This window comes from Ciconia boyciana, chromosome 23, assembly GCF_034638445.1.
Source record: "Ciconia boyciana chromosome 23, ASM3463844v1, whole genome shotgun sequence".
In the NCBI taxonomy this organism is placed as follows: domain Eukaryota; kingdom Metazoa; phylum Chordata; class Aves; order Ciconiiformes; family Ciconiidae; genus Ciconia; species Ciconia boyciana.
In genome coordinates this window covers 7,294,503-7,320,194 of record NC_132956.1, presented here as the reverse complement: position 1 = coordinate 7,320,194, position 25,692 = coordinate 7,294,503, and the positions used below count along the sequence as shown (strand labels likewise).

Genomic DNA, 25,692 nt, shown 5'->3' with positions numbered 1-25,692 from the left:
TTAATTCCTTTTTCCTTTTTAAAAATACTTACTTAAAAGGAAAAAATATATGAAGAACATTAATGTGGAGAGCAACTCTATAGATCTGTCAACATAAAAAAGAATGTGTACCTATTTCATAAGCATATAGTATAACAGTACTTTCTGTACAATATTTTTCATGCTTTGTGATACAAAGTTTAATTTCAATATGCAATTTTTACTGTGGCTACCTTAGTTTTCCCCGGATGTATAAGAATATCACGAAAAAAATAAAGGGAGTCATGGATTTTTTTAAACAGGTCTTCAATACTGTCAGGGATTTCATATATATCCTTGGAAAATCAACATGAGGTGCATGCAGAGGCTGATTTGATGTGTCTGTTGGGAAATGAGGAGCGCGTAGCGTGAAGGTAAGCACTGGGCAGGCATATGCTGACTTTTTATCTCCATTACTCCAGGCTGCATCTCTCGTGAACTGACAGTCCGTTCTGACACTCTGGTCAAACATCCCTCTTGATTTTAAGCTCCAAGAGGACCACATGATGATGTAGTCTGACACAAATTTTCACTTACTGGTACCTGCCTCCAGCACAATAATTTCTGCTTGAACTGGATCTAGAGAAAGAGACGCTGCATGCTGATTTCAAGATCCTACATGGCAGGGCATCTGCCAGCTCTGAAGGTAGTGGTTACTGCCCTCCTGGCTAAACACTGATTGCTCATCTCCAGCTGCTGGATCCTGCCAATCCTTTGCTTGCTAGATTAGCACTACTAAGGTCTAACAAATCCCCCGAACCCTTGTTCTACATGCAGCCTCAAAACAGACTGATCCTACCTCTCTGAGGAGGAAGTTTATGAATTAATGATCAGCCTTCAGGCCAGGATAATATCTTAACCTCCGTGTACAGATTTCTTAACTCAGAATTTGTTCTACATTTAGCCGAGAATTTATCTCAGGTCACTAACAATGACTCTATACCGACTCTTCAGGTTTTAAAACCGACAGCTTCAGGTTTAAAACCGACAGCTTCAGGTTTTAAAATGCATCCCCAGGCACCTGGCAGGATGGAAACGAGCTTGAGGGCAGGGGGAGGAGCGGAGGCGGCAGCCCCCGTGAGCTCAGGGTTGTCAGCTGGAGGCGATCTGCCGGAGATGTTGAGTTGTGTGAGTGGGAAGAGCTCAAAAATAGCACTCGTTTAAAAATCCTGGGATTTTAAAGCGGTATTCTGGGGCTTCACTCCTGGTTTGGCTCCGGCAGTCCCGGCAGGGCCAATTCCAGGGCGTTCACCCTCGAGGAGCGACAAAATGGGAAGGCAGAGCGTGACCCGTGCCCGGCACTCTGAGGGACCTGCCCAATTCCAGGCCCATCCCCACCAAGACAACGGCCAATTAAAGTGTAATATTTCACTCGAACTTCCCCAGACCTGACCAAGCCCAAGCCGCTCCTGCCGCTGCGGGCCCGGGCACCCGCCCGGCGGGGTCACCCTCGGCACCGCTTCTTCCCGCTTCCGTGCGGGAGCGCTCGGCCGGGCCGGCCCCGGGCCGCGGGCCCAGGATGGCGGTCGAGGCGGCGGAGGCCGGCGCTGCGGGGGGCGCGGGGCCTGGCCGGGCCGGGGCGGCGGCAGGAGCCTGTTGCCCGGCAACCGCGAGGCACCCAGGGGCGGGGTCGCGCGGCGCCTCGGCGCGGCGCAATGACGCCATCGGAGCGCGCCGCGCGGGGAGAGGGACGGGAGGGGGGGAGGCGAGGTGTGCGGGCCGGGACCTCTCCCCGCGGCCGGGTGAGTGCGGCCGGGCCGCCCCGAGCGGGCGGCGCCGCGTTTCGGCGGGGCCGCGGGCGGCCTGTGACGGCCTGTGGCCGCCTGTGGCCGCCGCCGCGGCGCGGGGCGGGGGCGACCCGGGCGGGGCAGGGAGGGAGAGAGGGAGGGGCGGCGCGGCGCGGCGGGAGGGCGCCCCCTGGCGGGGCGGCGGGCGGGCCGTGACATGTGGCCGTGCTGGCTGTGCCCGCAGGTGCCGGGCGCCATGGCCCCCCCCAAGGACATCATGACCAACTCGCACGCCAAGTCCATCCTCAACGCCATGAACGCCCTGCGGAAGAGCAACACGCTCTGCGACGTCACCCTCCGCGTGGAGCACAAGGACTTCCCGGCCCACCGCATCGTCCTGGCCGCCTGCAGCGACTACTTCTGCGCCATGTTCACCAGCGAGGTCGGTGGGCCCCGAGAGCGCGGGCAGCCGCCGGCCCTGGGTGCTTCGCGGGTGGAGGAGGCAGGGCCGCCCACCGCTCGGGCTGCTCTCTGTCAAGCTGCTCAGCAGCTGGGCCTGGATCCCCGCATGGTGGCCTAGGATTCCCCCCTGGTGGCTCTGGATCCCCCCCGTGATGGCCCTGGGTCTCTCTAGAGCCCCTCGTGGTGGCCCTGGATTCCCTCGTGGTGGCCCTGGAGCCCTCTGGATCCTCTCCTGGTGGCCCTGGATCCCCTCGCGGTGATTCTGGGTCTCCTCATGGTGGCCCCAGAGCCTTTTATCGTGGCACGGTGGGAGCTAGAGGCTGCAGTTGGGACCGTGGTCCTGAATCACTGTCTGCTGCATGACCAACCTGTGCACCAGCGAGCTGCCAGGCTGAGGAAGGCTCTGATACATTTACTGATTTTTCTAGTGGTGGTTTCTGGTCTTCATGCTTCTGGGCATCTTTCTTGCCAAGGGTACCAGCCCTAGTGCGAAGCCGTGCGAGCCATGGTGTGTGTCTTAGACCGGGTGGTGAATTAAGGCAGCCCTTTAAAGCTGAAATGGGGGGTGTTTAACTCATGTTCTGGTCTCTGTTTCGCGCTGGCTGATCGGCTGGTATGTGTTGGGTTGTGCTGTTGCTTTTGTGAAGAGAATGTAACCTCTGGCACTGGCAGTGGGGGGGAGACTATAAGCCCCTGTTGCTGTACTCAGCAGATCTCGCTTGTGAGGACCTTTGCTCTCACAGTGCTTACTGTATTGACGTGCACGCTATTTTTCTGAATCACTGAAAGGTAATATTTGAGTTAAAGCTAGCACTCATTCGTAAAATATGAGATGCTTTGCCTGGCTTTATCTTTTATAAGTTTGAATCAGTCTTTGTGGCTTTTTCTTACAGAAGATGCTTTCCTTATCCTAGCAACTTCCCCATTAGCAGGGAGAAAAATTACTAAGTAGCTCAAACGTCCTAAAGACCTCTCTGCTAGCCCAGTAGTCCTTGCAGGAAAGACTAATTTTCTTCTTTGTTTTATCCAGCAATGAACACTGTTGGCAGAGCTGTCTGTGTGCCTGCTTCTCTTTTTTTCAGCGCTGTGTCGGGTCAGCGGGTGTCTTAGTTTTTATAGTCCTGTGCAAAGCAACCAAAAAAAGACATATGTGGACTGCTCACATACCAATGTATTTTCTGTCCATGTCTTCATGAAATTTGTAAATTTGTCAGGTTTATGCTCTTTCTCTGCATAAAGGAAATGTAATTTTAAAAAAAATGCACAAAGCAAATTCAGTCCCTGGAGGCTGAAGTTCTCTGTTTACCAATAGCTTCAACATACACAGCAGTATAGCAGACTGTCTGTGATTCTTTGTGTTTGCCCCTACGTCAGTGTCTTTGACTTCCTGGACTTTATCTAGGCAGTCTACAGAGATCTGATCACTCTGTGTGCCACAGAACGTTCTTTGTGGCTGCTAACAAAGGCTGAGGATTGGTATACTTTGGATCTAAGCTGAGATCCTCTCTCATTCCTTTTTTATACTCTCATTTTAACTGTAACATTGTAGTGACCTTAATTCATAGATGTAATTCTTCCTAGAAAAATAAGTGCACCCAGTGGGCATGATTGCTCGATCTCTCACGCTTCTAAATTACCACTGCTTTAAGGGTTTTACTTCTTTTGCTTAGTTTGTATTTCTTCCAAATTTGCTTTTTCGTATGGAAACCCCAAAATGACAGACCTGCCAAGTGGCACACACAATTACTGAGTGTTTGTGGGAGAGCGTTCTTTTCAGGAAATGACAGCTTGGTAAGCCTCAAAGTGGACCTGCTTCCTATGTGTGTCAAAGACAAGTATGTCGATGAGCGTAAAGGGACAGCATTTGGTTGCTCTCCAGACACTTGTGGGTACGGAGTGTTTTGGCCATGGCTGTAACTTGAGGGAACTCAAAATGACGGATTGCATAATGGACTAACAGTCTCTGCAAGGGCTTCCTTTGCATTTCATCGCTTGCCTCCTGTGAATTTGGGGACTACTTGGCTAGCTGTAATGTGTGGCTTTTGCCCGACTTGGGCTACACAAGGCTTTGTTCAGAGATGATCCCTGGGTTATGCCCACTGTCATTCATGATGTTACATCTGTCCATGGCCAGTGTAGCACTGAGACTGTCATCAGAGATTATCATCATAAAGAACTGCGTTTGCCAGTCCCTGTGTCTCTAGTTTCCTTCCTTCTCTCACTTCTAACTTTCAACATTTACTTTAAAAAGCGCTCAATCTTACTTAGTATTAATTTCTTCACATTTTCCTTTCCCATTTTCCAGAATGAGAAGACACTGGTCACCTGTTGAACCCCTGGCTTTTGACAACAGGTTTCTTTGCCCCTGTGCTGAGTAGTGTGGGAAAACTGAAACGCCCATCAGTTTTACCTAGAGGGTTCTTCCTTGTGAAAACTGAAGAGCAGTTTTAGAAAATGCTCCCCTGGATCCCAGATTTGCACTGGTATTTCTGTCTTTGTTTGGACAAGTTACCCTAACTCAGGATGTGTTAAGAGCTGATCATTGGCTCCACCTCAGAAAGAAACTAGTCTGTCTTCTCTTGGAGGGTATGTTCTAGAAATTGAAGGGGTTTTTCCCCTAGAACGTGGAGAAATATTCTTCTTATTCTGAAAATAAACAGCTTCTGCTTCCAGGTTCTTATGTGGTCATCTTCACTGTACTGTGAATGCCTTCCAGAATGCGGTGAGCCACATGTTAGCACTGTCATGCCAGCATTTATTTTCCCCTATAGGTGAGAAGAAATTGGAGGGGTTCATTACAATATACTTTTGTGTATCTGCATTAGTGAAGGCAAAAACAAGAAGTGGCCTTGGATAAGAAAGTGGTTCCAAAATTTTAGGCCCATTCTCCTGCAGTGAGTTGCATGATTTATGGATGGAATGGGAGACAGCAACGTTATGTTTCACGACAGAGCTATGACCTGCAGCCCCTGCCTCAAGGCTTTCAGCAGCTTAGGCATCCTGGTGTAAAATTCCTGATGTCTCCAAGTAACTCTCCTTAACTATGGGAATGTCTCTTCCTGGATGCTCCAGTTGATTTCTGGATCTGTACTGCTGCATACTTTTAATGACATGTTAGAAATGTGCTTGTATTAGGGAGTATCAATCCCTTATTGCTTTACTTCCTGCTGGTTAGCAGAACTCTGATATTAAACAACAAAGGGGGAAACTAATCTGAAATTCTAACAGCAGACATGGAGAGAGATGTCTCGTACCACTCAACACCTGCAAAAGGAAAGCTGCTTGTACTGTGTTTTGATTAGCATTGCATGACCATAATTTTGCATTGCTTCTGAGTCCAAATATGTGGATGTATTGATAAAAGAGGGACACTCTCTGTCCCAACAGCACAGCACTAAGCACTGTACGCAGTTCTCTAACACTGCATATGCAGTCTGGAGCTACAGCTCGGAGTCTTCATGGGATGTTCAGAATCAAGTTTTCTCCATTCTGAGATCCTTCTTTAAGGTGTGATGCTAGGATTGCAAGTTATTCTGCACCACATACATTGTGTGAAGTTACTTGAAATATTTTCTTCCTTCCAAGCAATCTTGGCACATGAGTAAACTGTGAGCCAAATAACAATCAAGTAGTGGAGTATAGCTGAGTACAAGGGAAGCAGGAGGTGATCATCTCTATAGTATCAGTGTTGTCCCTGTGGTTTGTGTTTTGGTCAAGAGTATAAAGAGAGTATGTGCATGGCTGATTATTAATTATTGAATATTGGTTGTGAGGACAGGAGCTTCTTTACCAGCTCCATGCCGATCTGTGAAGAACAGATGTCTACAGCTTCTACCTGATGCAGTGTAATACGTTACCAGGAGGTCTGGTGCCCTTGTAATCTCCTGTCAATAGATGTTTGCAACTTCTTATCCTCTTTCTTCTAAGTATGTATGGTCTACATCTCTATTTGCTTGTTGGAATCATATGAACATCTTGTCTGATCAGTTCTGACCTTTGGTGACATCTGTACCAAACAGCTTAGTCTTGTTTAGGGAACGTTTCATCGAACCCAAGTTAGGAACTCATTTTAGCTTCTAAATGCAATGCACGCCCTGTCATACAGCAGGTCAGACAAGGTAATTTGCTGTTCCTTTCTGACTCTGGATGCCATAAAGTTTGTTCGCTGTGTCAACAGACTTGAAAGGTCTCTTCCCTCAAATACTTTGAGTATCACCATTACCTCCTGTGTTTCTCCTCTCTCCTGTGAAGTGTATCTCTCTGCATCATAGAAATGGCTCAGTCTCAGCAGAGACATTTCTTCCCTTCTGCTGCTGTGTCATCGAATGCCTCTGCAGGAATATCCTTGACTGCTCTTCTTTTCTCTGCTTCTGTATTACCTCCTTTTTCCCCAGCCAAGGCAGATTCTAAGCCAAGTGATCATGCTTTGATCATGCTTCTGTTCACTGAGTCTCTGCTCAATCTGTCTGTAACCAACTTCAGGCTCATTCTTGGCAAGAAAAGTCATGGGCTTTCATCTGAATCATGCTTGCACTGATACTGACTACCTCTTCAAAAGTCATGGGAAAAAAGGTTGGTTTTGCAGCATGCTGCATGGAGATATCCTTTTGTTGAGGTCCATTCATGCTGACGAGCTTGCAGCTATGTGCAGGGTGTGATTAGTGAGTTCACCTGCTAGCCCACTGTTCATGAATCATCAGATGCTGTGCCAGCAGCTTCGTGGTGGATGCATTAAACTACAAAGCTGATGCTTTGTGAAATATAATCTCAGTTTTGTACATATAGAGGTGCAAATTTGGTGGATTCACAGATTTTACTGTTCCCAAAAATTGACTCTTGAGAGGGTAACATTCATTGGAAAAAACAATTATTCCAAAATGATGTATCTTAGAGGTGATAAAAGGGTCAGGGGACAAAGTCAGGATTGTGTAAGTACCATCACTGTATGCTGTATCATTTTACTTTCAAATGTTTAAGCTAAACCTACACTAACTTTTAACTCTGAACTTTATGGCCTATAAGTAGTCATTCTTCTTAGGAACCTTCACCATAAGCTTGCAGAATGGATCAGGAATTGAACTGTTAGGAAAGATTTTTATTTGGTTTGGTTTTAGAGCAGACTAGTGAGGTGGGGACTCCATGTAAACTGCAACGTGTCATACACATCCAGCCCAGGGAGGAATCCCCCTGGACTGTTTCATGTAGTAAAGCCTGGAGTTACTGCATGGAGGAGAGAGTTTAATTGTCTTGCAGAAGTTACATGTGTCGTTTGTGCTATCTCTAATCTCAGCTTGTTCGTTTTACAATGCAGTTTGACTGTCCTCCCGATCCATAATGAACTTTGCCTCTTTTATTCACCCTGTAAGTGAATTCTATAGGGAAATTCCCTCCTTCCCCTTACTCTTTAAGTGAGCACAAGAAGAGAAAGGACAAATCTCTGTTGAAACCTCTCTGACAGATCACATTTTTAAAAACTGCTGAGCATTGTTGGCTTTTTCAGTCACATTACTGAAAAATAAACCTTTGTCTCCCTTCTGATTTGCAGCTCTCAGAGAAAGATAAACCCTATGTAGATATCCAGGGACTGACAGCCTCCACCATGGAAATCCTGCTAGACTTTGTATATACAGAAACTGTTCACGTGACAGTAGAAAACGTCCAAGAGTTGCTCCCAGCTGCATGTCTGCTTCAGCTGAAAGGTAATTGCCACGTATCAGCACAAATTGCACAACTGCTGCTGTTCAGAGATTTGGTTTGTCTGACCTTCTGTAAATGGAAGAGAGATTGTGGGAGGCATGATATTTATAAGTACTTATGTCAAACTTCTTCTGTTGTCTTGTGCGCTGTGGTCTCATTGGTAGAGTAACTGCCTTGAGTGGAAAAAAAGATGATAAAACAGGTTATTGTTCCATGCTTTGGGCTACTGTATTTCTGCGTGAGAATTCCCAGGAGGAATTGTGGGCTGTATAGCACATAAATGTTACAGCTCAGTCAACTTATAACAATAAGCAAATCCTTGATGTCATTTGACCTGCCGTCATAGTATGTCTGGGTTGTAACAAACTGGTTGATGTCACTGCACATGCACCTATGGAGCTATCCCAGGCAACTATCAAAAAGACATTGGAGAAAGCCTAGAAATCTGGTAGCCATATCCACTAGCATATACATTTTTTGTTTATAATCCATGGATTTGAGTCTTTTCCTAGTATCAGATTTATTTAATTTTTTTCATTTAAATAGAATAGCCAGAGATCAAAACAGTCCAAACACATGGTCTACTGCTTAGTGTTTTCACATCCCTCCAAAGAAATATTTGCATGTGTGTGGTTCTGTAGTATTTTTAAGCTTGTTATTTGAGTTGGATTTTCATTATTGTTTAGAACTTTCTTTTCTGAAGCCCTTTCCAAAGCAGTGGATTGGTAGTAAGCATGCAGTGCTCATTCACCCCTCCAATTTTCCGTAGGTGTGAAACAAGCTTGCTGTGAGTTTCTAGAAAGCCAGCTGGATCCATCAAATTGTTTGGGCATTCGGGATTTTGCTGAGACACACAATTGTGTTGATCTAATGCAAGCTGCAGAGGTCTTCAGCCAGAAACATTTTCCAGAGGTGGTTCAGCATGAAGAGTTTATCCTCTTAAATCAAGAAGAGGTTGAAAAGCTCATCAAGTGTGATGAAATTCAGGTAAAACCTGAAAAGTACCGTTACTGTGCAAAGCATTGAAGTAAAAACGTTGAAACCAATCAGAAATTAGTCCATACTCCTAGGGTGGACTTCTCACACATTTCCTGAATTTGAAATTTAATTTCCAAGAAGCTTCTTCTAATTTTTTTTAGCCATGTAATCTGAAATTGATCAGTAACATGTAGCTGCTGTGTAAGAATTTGTTGTCACACAAGTGTTTCTTGCAAGTAAGGCAATCACAGTTAGTTACCTCTGCGAGTTCTTGTTCCCTTGTCTCCTTCTTTCCCTGGAGGAGCTTTCAGAGGTTACAAAGACAAGTTGTCTCAATGCCTACATTTCAGAAATACCCCCAAGACTTTAACTTCTATTTGTAGACCTTTGCATGCTACTCAGCAGCACAAGGAATGCATGTGTCATCCCAGGCATTTGGGTGTCCTCTACTTTTACAGGCAGCAGAATGCATGGTGGTGCAGGGTAGTCTGACTCTTCAGGGAGTTATATGCAAATTTTTTTCCCTTAAGATTGGTTTCTGGAGGATTTATAGCCAGGTTCTGGCTGGAACCTGTCAAATACTTTTTTCCAGATTTTCTATGAATATGTATGTTCTTGAGAATTGAAATAAGTTGAACATTCCTTGATAATGGGGAGTGGACTTGGTTTCTTTATTGAGATGGACTTCATCAAGAGTTGATGTTTGCTTCTGTTCTAAAAGAAGTGATTGAAGCAATCACAATTCAGAGTTCCCAGTAACATGAACTCTTAGAAGCAAACCGACGTAAGTGATATCTATGGTAGAATTCCTGAAAAGCCAATGCAGGGATAGCCAGAGGAGGATTCTTGATGTATGCCTTGAAAGTCTGCCTTGAAATTGGCCTTCAGCCAAGCTGACATCCTCTTGTTAATAAGTCTCCTTGACAAAGAGCATGCAAGATAGCAGTGAAAGACCCTGGCACAGGCTGAGGTCAGCAGTGGAGAAAGGCTGAGTGTTTTTGGTGTTTAACAAGCCGCAGCTTTACTACTGTGAGGGTTTGAGCTTATGTGGGTTGTGGCAAGTACTGACATAACGCTTCTGGACAGTGAAGAGGAAATAATGAGGAACTTGCGAACGACCCAGCCAAACTGATCAGATGATCCACACAGGCGAAGTAAAATGCATTGTGCATTGGAAGGACTGATTCAGGCCTTGCAGACACACAGTGGGGTGCACATTCACCTTAAGGAAGTGAATGAAGCAAATCTAGCTGTTGCTGCGCCAGTGCAGAGGTGATGTGCTGTATCAGAGAGTACTGAGGGAGCACCCTCAGAAAATCCCCTGGGTGTTCGAGAAGTATAATGGCAGGTCCTCACTGTGATGCTGTGGTTAGTGTTACTCATCATTTATCAGAAAACAGAAATTATTTCCCAGATAACAAAACTGTTAAATACATCAGAGGACAGTCAGTTCGGGAGGGGATAAAACGTTGTGGGATTATTGCATTTGAGGAGGAGGTGGAGAAAATTGGAAACAATAAAGTACTCTGCTCTCCTTTTGAGAGCTCTAATTGTCCTTTCCCTGTCATTCAAGCAGAAAGAGGCCATTTCAAATTATACTGTAACAAATATAAATCAATGGCTTGGAAGAATTGCCTTACATAATTAACCTCTGTGGCTCCCTGCTTCAGAACATTCTGCAACAGACAACTTCAAACTGAACTTCAAAGTGTACCAGTCACATATCAGTGGGAAGGCTCAATCCTCTTATTACAGTATCTCCTTTTATTTTCATATTTAATAACAGTTAACAGACCTCATGATCATAAATTCATGTCTGATTTGCTTTTACATTGGACGATCTGAAGATGTGCAAAAAGAAAACCAAGCCTAAATAATGTATTATAGAGCTTTTTACAATTCTTTTGCTTTTGGTAATCATAGATGTCCAAAGCACCTGAGGTTCTCTAAAAGTATCAAATTTAGATTGTTTAGTCAGTGTAATCTCTGGAAGTGGTGTAAGCACTAGCATGTGCCGGTCCTAAATGGACAGAGAAATAAACCTGTCAGAACAGTAACATTCACGCCCTAGGGTTCTTCACTCTGAAATCCAGTTGTTTACAGTTTCTTAAATGTGGATTGAAATAAAAAAAAACCTTAAATGTACCTGGTACGGCTCAGGTGTTAAAGGGGCAGTGCACGGGGCTGCAGGGGTTTAAGTGAGACACTGCTCCGTGAAAAGGAAACGTGATTCTGATCATCTTTATGATGGTACTTTGCATTTTGCAGGACCGTAACTCCTGTTCTGCTGAGAAGTCGGGAGAGCTGCCCTGTGAGTTACAGCCTCTCACTGGGCTCTCTCAAAAGTGGCGGCTCCCAGCTTCTGGCTCTGCTGTGTACCATAAAGCTTACTTTTCTGGCACTCGTACTGCCAGTTGTTGATCTCAGCTGTAAGGAAAAAACAAATGCAGTTTTAAGGAAAATAAAATGAGGGAATTTCATAGTGCTTGTAAATACAGCTCATGGGAATTTCCACAACAAAGTCTTACTTGAAATGTCCTGCTCTCTCGCTAGCAGTGTCAACAGCCTGGAAGTTGTCTGTTCCACAGCAGTTGCTGAAATATTACCCTGCAGCCTGATCAGTATACGTCTCCTCTTTCCAGGTGGACTCTGAAGAGCCTGTTTTTGAGGCAGTTATAAACTGGGTGAAGCACTCAAAAAAAGAACGGGAAGCATCGCTGCCAGAACTGCTGCAGTACGTGCGCATGCCGCTTCTCACTCCCCGCTACATCACAGACGTCATCGACACCGAGGTATCAGCAGCCCGGGTCCGTGGACGCAGAACAGCTAGGAGCCAGTATCTGTGTGTGATTGCCATGTTCCCTGGTTAGACTCCTGCTGTCCTAACAGAACATGTTAAAAGCTGCTTTCTCTGCTGATGCTTTTTGATGCTGACACTATGGAGTTGTCCCTGTTCAGCTGGAGTGCCCACTGTTTTACTCAGAAGTAGTTTGCTGTGCCAGCAGTTACAGCATTTTACTTTTCAGCTGGGAGGGCACCCCATCTGGAGCAATTAGTTGGTTGTCTCCTGATATATGTAGCACCTTTCTGTTGTCATCTGCTACAGTTTTCTAACAAGTGCTTTCTGCCTTTCATTCGTAAGCGCTAGCAGGTCTCCTTCTCTATAGACCTGGCATGCGATCCTAGGGAGGAAATGGCTTCTCAGAAATTGTTTCAGGTGCAGATGGCAAGCAGGTACCTTTGAATGAGAAGGACAGCAGCTGTGTAGGTCCAGGGCCAACACACAAGTCAGAGCCATATCTAATGCTGCTTCTTTGTGTGGCTGGCGTGTTGCAGAGGCAAACCAAAATGTGGATGATGATAAGAGATAATTAAGCTTTTGCAATGGAAGTTTAATTCCAAACAGGGACTGATGCTGACCCCATGCAAGGTTTGACAGGAAGGCACAGAGAAGTTCAGGCCAGCATTCTGGTTTGATGGTGATGTGAGGTAATCAGTGGTTACTAGCCCTTGTCACCTGACAGGTGCTGAACGTTGAATGACAGACTTCTCTACATAGAGAAATGGCTGATTTAGCAACATCCATCTCTGATGTGATACAGCTGCCTTTTACAGATGTTCTTAAATAAGGGCAGCTAACAGGCAGTTAAGTTGTGCCAGAGCTAAAATGTGCTTAGTCAGATTGTTATGATCCCCTTTAAACTGAAATTGAAGCTAACGCAAAAGGGACTGGTGCCAAAACAATTAGATCTGTTCCAAAACCAGCCTAAGACAGTGTGTACGCAGGGCCCCAGCTTTCCTACAGTGCAGGATGGCCTCTCCAGACTGGAGGTGACACTCACTGGTGGGATATCATCATCTTGGGACAGCGTGGAGAGTAGAGCGTTGGCCCTGTGTGGCATCATCTGCTCTGAACACGCTGGCCTTCTTGCACAAGCACCAAGAACTTGTAAAAATAAATCTTAACTTATTGCAGCAGCATATAGCACCAAACACCCAAAGGGAACTGAACGCTGAGCATTCAGAGGAGGTTGGTCCAGGCCCGCAGCCTGGGAGGGTAATGCAAGGAGGAGACGAGACTGTCCCTGGGCTGCAGTGCCCCCCACTTCTTTTAAAGAAGACCTTACTGCTTCTGTAGCCTTTTTATAGCTCCATGTCCCACGTGCACAGGGATCAAGCTAATAGATCCAGCAAAACTGCTTTGTTGTACTGTGGTCCTTGTTTCTTCTTTGGCAGCAGATGCACACAGAGAGTTGATTACATGGGGCAGATCCAGCCAAACTGATTTCAAGTGTAGTTTCGCTGCCAGTCCCCCTTTTCAGACATACTTCTGCTGGCTTAAATGTAGCAGAAGCGGTTGTTCCTTAGTTTTCCAATATAGTTATTTTCATTATGGAACCTGCAGTGCCAGACTTTGTGTGAGAACTGAGCCATATCTTTTCAGCTGCAGTCCAGTCTTAAGTTGTCTTTGCATTTCCATGTGTGCAGTATTTGCACCATGACACTACTAGCCACAGCCTGCACACAAGTAATTTTAATGCTGTCTGAACTGATGAGAGTTGGCTTTAGGACAGTTCTCATGAGGTATCTTAAAATACATTGCATGTACCAGTGACTCATGTTTTTCCTCAGCCTTTTATACGATGCAGTCTGCAGTGCAGAGACCTTGTAGATGAAGCTAAGAAATTTCATCTTCGGCCCGAGCTCCGGAGTCAGATGCAAGGACCCAGGACAAGAGCACGTCTAGGTGAGCAGCAAAGGGAAGGACAGTGAAAGGTCTGGGGCATTGGCAGGTATTGTATTATACACCATGTCTAGTGCCTTGTAATTGCACTGAAGTGCTTCACAGCAGTGACTTGTCGATCCACAGTCCCCAGTGGTACAGAAAGGGGACTGGAGCAAAGGACAGAGGTGTGGTTTTTTGAGAGCACAGTTGCTTAGTGGCATATGCGGGGACTAGGTGGTTGCCTTTAATCCCAGGCCTCTGCTGTAACCACAAAATGAGTTTCCTGAGTTGTTGGTACCTCCAGATACATTTGTCTCAGCATGCAGCTGTCCAAGAAGTGTGGGAAGAGTTTCTTCCTGTCTAAAAAGGCAGGTATCAGTGTCAGAAACAAAAAGAGCTGCAAGGTGAGACAGCTGTGTTACAGTGAAGATAAATTTTCAACAGGGAATCTCAGAGGGGAAGGCACAAGGAAGGAGATGGAGAGGTCCCTCTTTCCTTTCAGAGGTACTTCCCTCCCTGTCCCCCCACCCCCAGTCTTGTTAAGGCAAATAAATGATGATTTCTTCCTCTATTTCAGTAACTCCTACCAAGCACAGTCACTGAATTGTTGGGAGAATGCTTGGCTTAGGGCTATAAGCACTTGAGAGCAACATAAACAGTAGGAATGACCTGCAGAAGAAGGAAAAGTATTTTACTGGCTTCTTCCTGACTGTGGCCATTCCTCACCTGATGCCCCTTCTCTTAGCTTCATATTCACTCTCTCTGGACTGTCTCTGCCCTGCCTTTATCCCAGGCACACTCACAGGGCACTGCCATCAGTGCCAGCATTGACCGCTCTTCCTGCAAGCAAACCTCCCTGCGTGTTCTCCAGTGCTGCTGCTTGTGTGGTGGAGAGGGACCCTGAAAAACCCTTCAAGGCCACTTCCTGTTATTAACACTGTTTTAAGGGACAGAAAGCAGTTTATCCACTAAAGGAGAAGGGCAAATTAGGTTTGTCAGAGACACATTGATTAGATTTTTTGGCCTGAAGGGAATGTTGTTATGATGTGGTTTGACCGTCAGCATAGTCCAGGCCACAGCATGTCTCCCGTTTTCCTGGGAACATCCTACATTGGTTTCATTGACATGCAGTTCAGCTCAACCTGTCATTTTATAAAGTCACGTTTCATTTAATTCTTAGTGGAAATGCTTCACCCGATAAAGGAGACATCACAAAACTGTTCTATTGTTTAATTATACAGGCAAAACTGTGCACCTTATTGCTAAGGTTCATCTTCTGGATTCAGCCCTACCTTTTTTAATTGATTCAATACCATCTGCTGTCAGCAATGCTCTTATGTGTCACACAAACTGTGGTCAAGTTGTGTATTAACTTTCTATGGGATAAACTGAAACGATTGCACTTTTTGCTGCCATACTGCACGGGAGGCTTTCCAAGTTGTTGTTGGAGCTCTTTTGTGAATCCTTCCCAGTTATTTTTTATATTGTTCCCCTTCATCTGAGGTGGCAGCTGTTTTGCTTTGTGACAGGCAGGGTCTTGCTAAATCTTTGTTGCTCAGTGTTCGGTCCTTCTGCAACAAAAGCTGGAGAATTCTAAACTCTAGTAAAACTCCCTGTTGCAGGAAGGGCCCAAGGGATTCAGGGTATGCTCATCTATTTTTAAAACGATGATAAAAACCTACCACTAAGGCAGTCATTACAAGGGAAGTTAAAAACTCTCCAGGTCATAAGTGTTATTTAACTCTCAGGGAGAAAATAAGAAAAATTCAGGGACAATCTCAGAGAAAAGAAGGTAGAGGGAAGGCAACTTTGAAATAAAATAAGTAAGACTTAAGAGAAAATTCCTCTGAAAATATTTCATGAATTTTTCAGGCTTCAGTCAGCTTGACTTGTTTCTCAGTGAAATGGTGAACAAAGGTGCCATCCGGTCTGGATGTCACTTGCAAATGAGGGGAGAAGGCCCTGTTTTGTGAGGAGGCTGCAGGGAAGCAGCCATCCTCCTTCAGCTTTCATGGGCTGGTAAGAGGTTTGAAAAAAAAATCATGGAAAGAATACAAAAGAAGATATTGTTGAGCCAACTTAAGCACCTAACTTAGCCAGTTTGTCTTCTTGGAGTCCCTCTAACATTAGGAGGAACAGGCCTCCAGCAGACAGCTCCTAACACCTGAGTTAGTCTTCCTGCCAGATACCCTGGGAGAGTTTCTCTCTCTTCCTCCCCGCTGATGACAGAGGGAGTCCAGGTGTCTGTACCCAGGTTAGGTGCCAGCTTCAGAGTAGTGATGAAAACAGGGATTTAGAGGTGACTTGTTGCACCAAGGAAGGCTCAGAGATTCTTCAGGCAATTCCCTTGAGGTGACCCTTTGGTTGTGAAGGGATTGACTTGACTTTACTCTCCCTCTTTGCTCTAGGAGCTAATGAAGTCCTGCTTGTGATCGGCGGCTTTGGCAGCCAGCAGTCACCTATTGATGTTGTGGAGAAATACGACCCGAAGACTCAGGAGTGGAGTTTCTTGCCAGTAAGGGACCATTTTTGACCACCACTGGGTTGAACAGGCTGTGATCAAACACTGATCCTGTAGCATCAGCCATATAACATTCCTCTTTGGGCTATCCTTTGCATTTTGCTTAGAATTTCTGCCATAAATTCTTTAGAGCTGCTGAGGTTTACATAGCGTATGCTGAAACCGCTTCACGTTTGCAGATTTGCTAAGTAAGCTTTGTATAAGAGGTGGTTGTCATATTTCTAATCAGATGAGCCTACAGAGACCCACATCTTTGTGGGAGTGAGAGCTATCATGTTTCTTATTGAAGGGGTGTTAAGCTTTAAGGTTAGTGATGATAACTGAAATGTCAGTAGGAATAGTATAATCAGTCCTGCTTTCAGGCAGGCTGCATGATCTCTCTGGTTTCATTGTTTCTGAGCATAACAGGAGATTGTAGGGAAGAGAGAATTCCTGCACTGAGGACTATTTCTACCCACATATCAAATCACCTTTATTGTGTGAAATGGTGGAGAACTGCCTCTTCTTTAATATCGCTAATCACAGAAGACCCTCTATCACCTGGTGTCCCAAAATTCTGTTCTTTTTTGGAGGCTAAAAGCTTCAGGTATTTTCATCAAATATTCCGAGTCTCCACATTTTCCCATTAACAGTCTCTGCAGGGAGCCAGTGGGAGGCATACAAACCCCCGAAGACCATCAAAGATTCAGTAGCAGCATAAGATAAATGACATTTAATGCAAAATATTTTAGTGCAAAGAGGCCTGGCCATGAGAAGAGAGCATGGCAGAGACAGAGTACAGGCAGAGGAAGGCAGACGCAGTCGTTAAGCATTTCAGCCAGGGCTGTATCCTTTAAATCCGTAGTGCTGTTTGCCTCTGTGGTAGTGGGCCATTTTCCAAAAGAGCAGCAAAAGAGGATGGAAGAACAGTGGTTGGTCTCCATGAATGAGTGTTATTTCTTCTCCTTGACCTTTTTATTCTTTGCACTGTTTTAGAGCATCACCCGTAAGAGGCGCTACGTGGCTACAGTGTCCCTGCATGATCGGATCTATGTGATTGGGGGGTATGATGGTCGCTCTCGTCTCAGCTCGGTGGAGTGCTTGGATTATACATCGGATGAGGATGGCATCTGGTACTCCGTGGCTCCGATGAACGTACGGCGAGGCCTGGCGGGAGCCACAACCCTTGGAGGTATGTCCTAGTCACCATACTGACAGGGCAGTACAGCCTGTTCAATTCTCGTCCTGAAATGCCCTGAGCTGGTATGTGCAGAGTGGGATGGCTCTGAGGGAGGAGGTGAGCCTGAAATTCTAGCTTCTCATCATTTGGATGTAGAAATGGAAAACTTGCCCACATATCCTGAGAGGAGCTCTGCCTCTGCTTCATTCTTATGGCATGTGTCTGTGCATCGAGGGAAAGGAACTCTCTGAGGGATTATGGAGTGGGAAGCTCTCAGGGTGGTGACAGTGTCGCGTATTACTGAGCACAGGACACCAAGTACAGCAATAACCATCCAGCACTGGAGAGAGGCTGAAACTGGAGCATGTGCAGAGGAGGATTCTTAGGGCAGACTTGGGAGAAGAAAACTACTTTACTGAGCAAACCAGAACACTTCAGCTTGCTTATGCTGCCAAAGCAAAGGCCAAGAGGGGATATGATGGTTCTCTCTGAGTATAACTTGGCATGAGAAGGAAATGGGCAATATAAGAATTGAGTAAGAACAAATGGTTATAAACAGGCCAGGGGAAAATTGGTGTGGAAATGAGAGGAAGTTTTCTAGCTATTAAAATAGCAGTTACTCTAATGAATATTCTGTGCTTTAATGCTTATATTAGAATATCTTCTTAATAGTTAATATTGGTTAAATATTATTCATTTAGATTGTTACTAATCTATTCTAATGAAAATTCTCTTAAAGATGCAGCTGCTTTGAAGATGACAGATTTGTGAAAGTGTTGCATGAATTAGGTTATCCAGTATAAGGGACTGATCTTGATGATCGAGGCATGTCTTCTGGATCTTCTTTCCTTTTGCTACCGGTGTGTTTAGTACCTTGTAAGCATTTACTTTGGGGAGGTGCTGACAGGATGCTAGTCACAGGCAGGGTTTGGGCATGGCAGGGTTTGGGCATGGCAGTGTTTCAATAGGTTCTGCAACATGAAAAACATAACTGGCATGTGTGTGTTCTCTTTCGTCCATCAGCAAGAAGCAGATTTAAGGGTCAGATGGGCTTTATGTTTGTTTAGTTTGTCAGGTCTGTGAGCAGGCTAATGCAGTGAGCTAAGGTGAGGAGACTGGGTTTGTCTTATCTTCGAATGTGCCAAGATCTGTAGTTGTTCCTGTGTTTTGCAGTCCATGTTGTAGGCTTGCTCCATCTGTGAGGGCCTTCTTGCTCCATGTGCATGCTTGATACTTGACTTGCTGAGTCCGACCTCTGTCTAACGTTGCAGACATGATCTATGTTTCCGGTGGGTTTGATGGAAGCCGACGTCACACCAGTATGGAACGATACGACCCAAACATTGATCAGTGGAGTATGCTGGGAGATATGCAGACAGCACGGGAAGGAGCAGGGCTTGTTGTAGCTAATGGAGTTATCTACTGCCTCGGTAGGTATCCTTAGGGCCTCTAGGCATTCTGCAAATACTTGCTTTTTACAGAAATGACAGTGCAGATGCTGTCTGTGGGGAGCACCAATTATGTCATGTCCACGTTAGAAGAGAAGATTTGACTTTGCTGCACTGGGCACTGCACAGCTCTGTCAGCGAATGCAGCTTGTTCTCACTGTCACCGTTGCAATGCCTTAGACTGGAGCTGCCATATTAACTACAGTAAATGTTGTCAGAAGCAAACTGGACACAGTCAGCCTACATTTGAGGGATGGCTGAAGCGCGGGGGATGAGCAGTGCCAGCTGAGGTTTGCAGGGACTAGGCAGTGGCTAAGATGCCTTAGAGATGAAGCAGATAGCCACAGGACAGAGGATGCATCTGCTCCACACAAAGCAATGTTGGCTGTAGTTCTCCAGAAAGGTATCCTGAGCTGTATGTGTTCCAGCTCCTTTCTGTAGCACTCGTTTCATTTTCAGAGACCGATGCCAGCTTTGAATACGGTGAGAGTGGTAGAGGGCAAATCACTCTGAGGACTTCAGTAAGCTCGTTCTGTAGATACACCTTCTGGGTCCCAGAAAAGGCAGGCCCAGCACTGTACCCACATTTGGTACAGTCCTGTTCCTGGGGAGTCACAGATATTGGACACTGGTTTATGGGTTTCACTTCTCTCTCCCATATCCATCTTCCTCACGCTGTCCCCCAAAGCAGATGCCAGCATGCTGCTCCTTTGCTGAAGCTGCACAATGAGATTTCTTAGTATCCTCTTGTGAAACAGCTCTTTGAGACATCCCAGCCTACACTGTGTAGCCTCATAGCGTCAGCTAGTGGCTGCAGCACACAGACACTGAGCCAGCACCAGGTCTGGAAGCTGTACGTCTGCTTTAGCATCAACATTGGTATCAGCATGCTCAGAGGCAGCTCTGGGCAGTGCAGTGCTAACCTGGTTGTACTGGTTCGCAGAGGTGATTCCCTCTCTCAGCACGGCCCTGTGCAGTGCAGGGGTAGAGCTTGCTCTGAGCTGGCTCCAGTCTGGCATTGCAAGCTGCAGAGATCCTCTTTGTTCCACCAGCCCCGGCATGCTGTGAGTTGTGCTGATTGCAGTGCAACACTGTACTAAGGACGAACCAGGCATGTTATTGCTCTCTATGCAGAAAACATTTTCCAGAAGTCAGACCCATGATTTGCTCCTGTATTTTGTTTCAGGTGGCTATGATGGGCTGAACATACTGAATTCTGTAGAGAGGTATGATCCCCACACTGGACACTGGACAAATGTCACCCCAATGGCCACTAAGCGCTCAGGTAAGAGCCCACAGTCCCTTGAGGTCAAAATGTTTTGTGCTGCACTGAGGAAACAGTCACTGCTGGCTTGTCCTGCTGCCCTGGAGGATGTTTACTAGCCCCAGTGGGTGGTTTGGCTTTGACAAGGGATGATTTTAGGACACGCTGACTTAGTTCCCCAAGAGAAAGATTAATTTTCACATGCCTGATGTCTCCATCCCATGCTAAGATATGTATAGAGGAATGTGGCAGCGGGGTTTATAGATTACAGGGAGGGAAGGAAGTCTCGTGTGACTTCCATAGCTAGGAACAGTGCATGGCTTGGAGAAAAGCTAGCAAGGAACAAACTACAGACTGTAGTGCAAGATAATGGGACAGTTTGCTAAGTCAGTGCTCATCAGCTGCACAGGACACGGCAAAGGCAGGAGTGCTCTGGCAGGCTGCTCCTTCACCTGCACTCTGCTTTGTGAAATGCTGGGCCTCAGCTCCTGAGCAGCAGTAACACAGCGAGCAGCGCTGCCAGAGCAGTGTCACGCTGCAACAGTCTTAGGCTAATGACTTGAAACACGGTGCAGTCACACATCAGTTATCCCCCACCAACTCTTAGTTTGTCTTTCCTGCTTGGCACCCTATCTGAGCTTTAAGTTTGGCAGCTGTATCTAGGAGAAAAATATAGTTTAAATCCTACTTCTGGAGTAACTTTCTGTCTTGGCTCTCCTTCGTTTTTCAAAGGAGTTCCTGTGGGGCTTGTGCAGCTCCTGTGTGCCCAAGTGTTGGCCCTCTGCTATTGCACTGCGCCTCAGGCTGCCTGCCCCAGACCTTCATGGCTGTGCTAGCGAGCAGCCGTGGCCTTGCTCAGCCACCTGTGGATGGGCAGGATGCTCAGTGCCTCCACAGCTTTGTGGTTTGCAATGCAGTAGTTCTGCTGGGCTTACAGGCCCTCTTTCAAAACCCTTTTGAAGTTGGTTTTTCTCTAGTTCTTTCAATAAATGTCCTTTACAATTAGCCTAGGCAGCTTTGTTTCTGTTTGTTCTATACTGCAGTGTTCTTGTTCAGGGACAAGTGCTGGTTACTCAATTAAAACTGCTCTCTCTTCTAAAAACATTTAAGCTTTCTTGTGCCTGCAGTGGCATTCACCAAAACCTCAAGCTTTAAATATTTACTCCTGTGACGGGGCTATTCCTGTTAAGTGTGGGTTGGAAAGTATTTCCCATATGCCAAGAATGGATTTGATTTAGAAGTTGGTTGCTTTCCACATCCAGGAAGACCCCACATACAAACACGTGATAAAATCTTTGGGTTTTCCTACGTCAGAGTCAACATGCAAGACCTATCCACAGATCTCTAGAAAGCTTAAAGATGAGATGGCTTTCCCCAAGGGGTCTGTTGTGTGCACCAGAGAAGATGGCTCCTGGCAAGACCAAATGCAAGGGGAAAGCCTTTTATAAGAAGCGTTTCCCAGGTCCATGCTAGCTTCCCACAAGACTCAGAGGCTTTTGGTAGCAGTGCCTTGGCCCACAGAGCGGGCTTCTCAGTGCCACAAGTGAGCAGGAACATTGTGAGGCTCTTGACCCCGCCACTGACTCAGCCAGGTTCCTTCCTCAGTGCTGCCACCTGGAGCACTGAGGTCTGAAATGGGGGTGTGCCCAAGAACACTTTTTGGCCCAGGTTTTTGTGCTGCTGCTCTGTGGTAATAACACCCCGAACTACTAGTAGCTTAGATAGCAGTTGCACTTGCAGCCTCCATCCTGGTATCAGTTCCAGTCCATCCATCCTGGTGACCTTGGACCCTGTAGGACTGCTTTTGCCCCAAGGCTTTGACACTCTTTCTAGAGCTGTCTGCTTGCAGGTCTTTGAATTTCAAGAAAGATCAGGACTAAAACTAATCTTCCCTTTATTCACAGAGATTGTCTCCTCCTTATGTCTCTTCATCTCTTAGGACAGATTCTGGAGGTAGGCCACCCCTCAGAAACCATGGCCATATTGCATTGCTAGACCCAACCTCCCTGATTAGGCCTTGGTCTGGTCTCTCTTCTCAGCCAAAGTCTTCCTCACTGAAGCTATCAGAGAGGCCACTGGGGCAGTCTGGCCATTCCCAGCTGTTTTGGTGCACTCAGCAAGGGCAGACAGTGAAAGTGAGGTTGCATTTAGTGGAACAGAAAGTCTCTTATACCCTGTTTGTAGAAGAAACAGATTGGTGCCCAAGAGCTGCAGGGCAGCTGGCTTGTTTCCTTCGGGATATTCATCAGTGCAACATGTTGATGGTAACAGCCCGATATGGTTTACGCTGCTCTCGAGACACAGCTGGAAACAGCAGCGGCTGTTGGCAGGAACACCTAAGGCCACTAAGTGTGTTGTTATCTTACTGCATTCTTTGGTGCTTTACCTGAAGGGGGCTACAGAGGAGGAGCAGAGGCTGGCAGGGGTTTATTTTCTGCTGTTGTCATAAATTCCTGGTTGGGCCAACTGTATTATTGATTGCTTTTACTGGGGCAGGTGAGAACAGCTGTTCAGACAGATGCTTCAGTCACTTACACTTCTGACTGTGCAGTGGACACCAGTTTTCATTTCCCTGCTTCCCAGAGGAGTGATGTCAAAGAAATCCCTCCTCCAGCTTCACATGGAGCAGCATCATTCTCTTTGTAACAGCCAGGGGCTGGGTGACACCAGGGAGCCAGAAACACCAGAGAAACCTGTCTCTGTGGTGACACAGTCCCAGCCGGGTACCCGCCAGCAGAGCGAGCCTTGTGCTGGTCTGTTCAGGGGGTTGGGGTGTCTGTCAGCCAAAGTGAACATCCCATGTTGCTACTGCTGCCCTGGCTGCAGTGTTGCTCAGTCCCGCTTATGCCAGAGGTTCAGCAGCATTTGGTAGAGTTACAGGTTTTCATGTATCGCATTGGAGACAACAACAACAGAAGACACTGGGTTATGACAGCTCTTTTGTGGGAGATATAAGCATAAGAAAATGTCCTCTGAAGAGGGAGGAACTGACCTAGTTCAGCCTTGTAACAGCGAGCCCCGGGCACGGTGCTGACGGTGTTGCTCATGGGTGTAACTGTGCCACCTTCTCTCTCTCCAGGGGCTGGAGTGGCTCTGCTGAATGACCATATTTATGTTGTTGGTGGGTTCGATGGGACGGCACATCTCTCCTCCGTGGAAGCCTATAATATTCGCACTGATTCCTGGACAACTGTAACAAGCATGACAACCCCCCGCTGCTACGTGGGGGCCACCGTGCTGCGGGGAAGGCTGTATGCAATTGCTGGGTAAGCGGCTGCCCTGGGCTGGAGAGGGAGATGCCCTGAGTGTCTGTTTGCTGGAACAAGTGAGTTTAGGTGACGCAGCCTGCTGCCCTGTTTCAGGTGGCCTCTCCTCACGTTTACATTTCAAGCTTTATGAGAGGAGACAGCCCACAGAGTCACTGTGCCCAACCTAAATAGGCAGCGTGATGGTCCAGGGCCAAGACAGGCAGGAGAGCAGCAGCAGGCAGCAAAAGGGAGCCTAATGTGGTGATTTTATTTCAGGCCATTCCTACCGTATGCAGCTGTCTAGTCTCCCAGGAAGGGCTCTGAATGCCTCAACCTCTTCCTTCAGCAGCATCCCTCACCTGTAACTTTCTGTCCTTGCAGATACGATGGCAACTCACTGCTGAGCAGCATTGAGTGCTATGATCCCATCATTGACAACTGGGAAGTGGTAACCTCCCTGGGGATGCAGCGCTGTGACGCTGGAGTCTGCGTCCTTCGGGAGAAGTGATCTGGAGGGAACTTACAAAGAAGAATATCCTAAAAAGTCTTGGCTGGAGGAAGAGTCCCAAGTGATTTGCAGTGACTGTTCTTGAGAGTTGTGGATGCTGTGGAAATAGGCACCAGAACAGCAGCTTTCTGTGCTGCTTTTGACTAGAGCATGTGCATAAACGTGTTATCTCAGCAGTCATTTGAAATCGGGGGCTCTGTGTGAAGCTGGAGAAAGGTGGTGAAGTCAGGAGAAGCTTCATTCTCTGCTGTTCCTGTGGCTAAGTCTATCGGCAGAGCAGAGATGCCCCCAGCCTTGGCGTCAGCCAGTCTGGTGAATGCTTCCAAGGACATGTACATACAACTGGGTGGTCTCCTCAGCCACTGCAGGACCACGCAGGTCCTCAGTTGCTCTCAGCCACGTGGATGTGTGAGGGTGAATCCAGCTGCTCTTATGTTCCAGCTTCAAATCATCTTGTACATACTGAATGTTTAAACACGCTCCTCAAGCGCACATCAGTGCAGAGCCAATTGAGCGAGCATGTGTAAGGGGGTCCTGCACTGTAGCTGAGTCTGCAGGTTCCTCACAGGTCTGCACACAAAAGGAGTCGCAGATTAAAGCTGTCAACTACTGAGACCCAAAAGCCTGAGGCTGCAGGGGACGGAGGGCAGGGGGAAAAGCGCATTGCCTGGTGTAGAAGCAGGTCTGCAGCATTTGTGCTCTAATCAGGGGGCTCAGCAAGGTTCATCACATCATATTTCCCTTGAAAAGCTTGACAGACCCAGCTGCAAAGCGCTGCATTTTCTGGCAGCAGGAGCCTTGCTGTGATGTGGCAGTGCCTTTGCCTCCCACCCCTGTGGGGAGGTCACCTTGCAGAGGCTGAGGCCCTGAAAGTAGGGACACAATTGCTACTGTCCACATTGATCTTGCTGGTAAGCGACTGGGGTTCATCCCTGGACAGACCTCTGTCCAGTGCACCCACATCAGCCTTTCAGTCAAGTTCATTGTGTTGATTTTCCTTTTATCTAGGATTTTTCTGCTTCAGGGCCATTTCGGAGTGACATCCAGGATTCCGTTTTGCCCTTTGTTCTCGGCTGTTTATTCCCCTGCCTTGTAACTCCACATCCTCTTACACTAGCTATCCTTCGTCTGCCCCACGAACCCCAAGTGAGAGCTTCATCACTGGCTCACTAGAGCACTCTCTCCTCAGCATGTCTCCTGCCTTGCTGCGTTTCTGGGAGCACGAGCTCTCCTCTGCCGTCAGCTTGGCCCCGCAGTGCCTGGGCTCTGTGTAGTGCTGCTCGTTGAGCTTACTGCTGACTCCTTGCTTGGGGGACAGGGTGGGACCAGGGACGTGGTAGCATGACTTAATTATGCACTTTCAGCCAATGCTCTGACCTTCCGCATTTGTTTCTATCACACAAGTGTTCTGTGGTTTTGTTTCCTATGTTTATTTTTTAATGAAAATATAAAGAATAAAATATTTCCTGAGCCAGCAGGAATTTAGCTTCTGTTCTCTACCTTCAAGGCATTTGTCTAACTACTGTGTGGAGGGTATGTACAAACCCCCTGTTAGACCAGGCAGCCACCTTCAGCTGTGCCTCTGCCCTGGTAGTAAAAAACAACTGCTCCATCTGTTGAGATCCATGGCACAAAAACCTGTCAGGCCTGGAGGACTGGCTAACGGGGTGAATTTGTTGCAAGATCTGCTTGAGAACAGTGTGGCAGCAGAGATGAGGAAAAGACTGTGATAATACTGTTATAACAGAGCCCGCAGTTGCAAAAAATAACAGCTCCTTTGTCCACCATGGAAATGTGGGATGAGCGGAGCTCAGTATTAATTTGTCTGTTGATGGTGAGGCTGCAAAATACCTCTCCAAAACCTTCTGTTGATTTCAAGGCAAACTGCAGTGTCCTGCCCCAGCAGCCTTCGATGACTCTGAATGCTATCCCCACT

General features: G+C 46.7%; 1 protein-coding gene across 1 annotated transcript; it reads left to right on the top strand.

Moving 5' to 3' along the window:
- The first annotated feature begins 1,411 nt into the window (after window positions 1-1,411).
- KLHL12 (kelch like family member 12) lies at window positions 1,412-25,231 on the top strand. Its single transcript, XM_072844801.1, has 12 exons — window positions 1,412-1,760; window positions 1,990-2,187; window positions 7,753-7,906; window positions 8,674-8,891; window positions 11,525-11,674; window positions 13,515-13,629; window positions 16,017-16,123; window positions 17,105-17,300; window positions 18,560-18,718; window positions 19,923-20,021; window positions 23,080-23,266; window positions 23,630-25,231. The coding sequence occupies exons 1-12, from the start codon at window positions 1,674-1,676 to the stop codon at window positions 23,754-23,756; spliced, it is 1,797 nt and encodes a 598-aa protein (XP_072700902.1). The 5' UTR covers window positions 1,412-1,673; the 3' UTR covers window positions 23,757-25,231.
- Window positions 25,232-25,692: the final 461 nt, after the last annotated feature.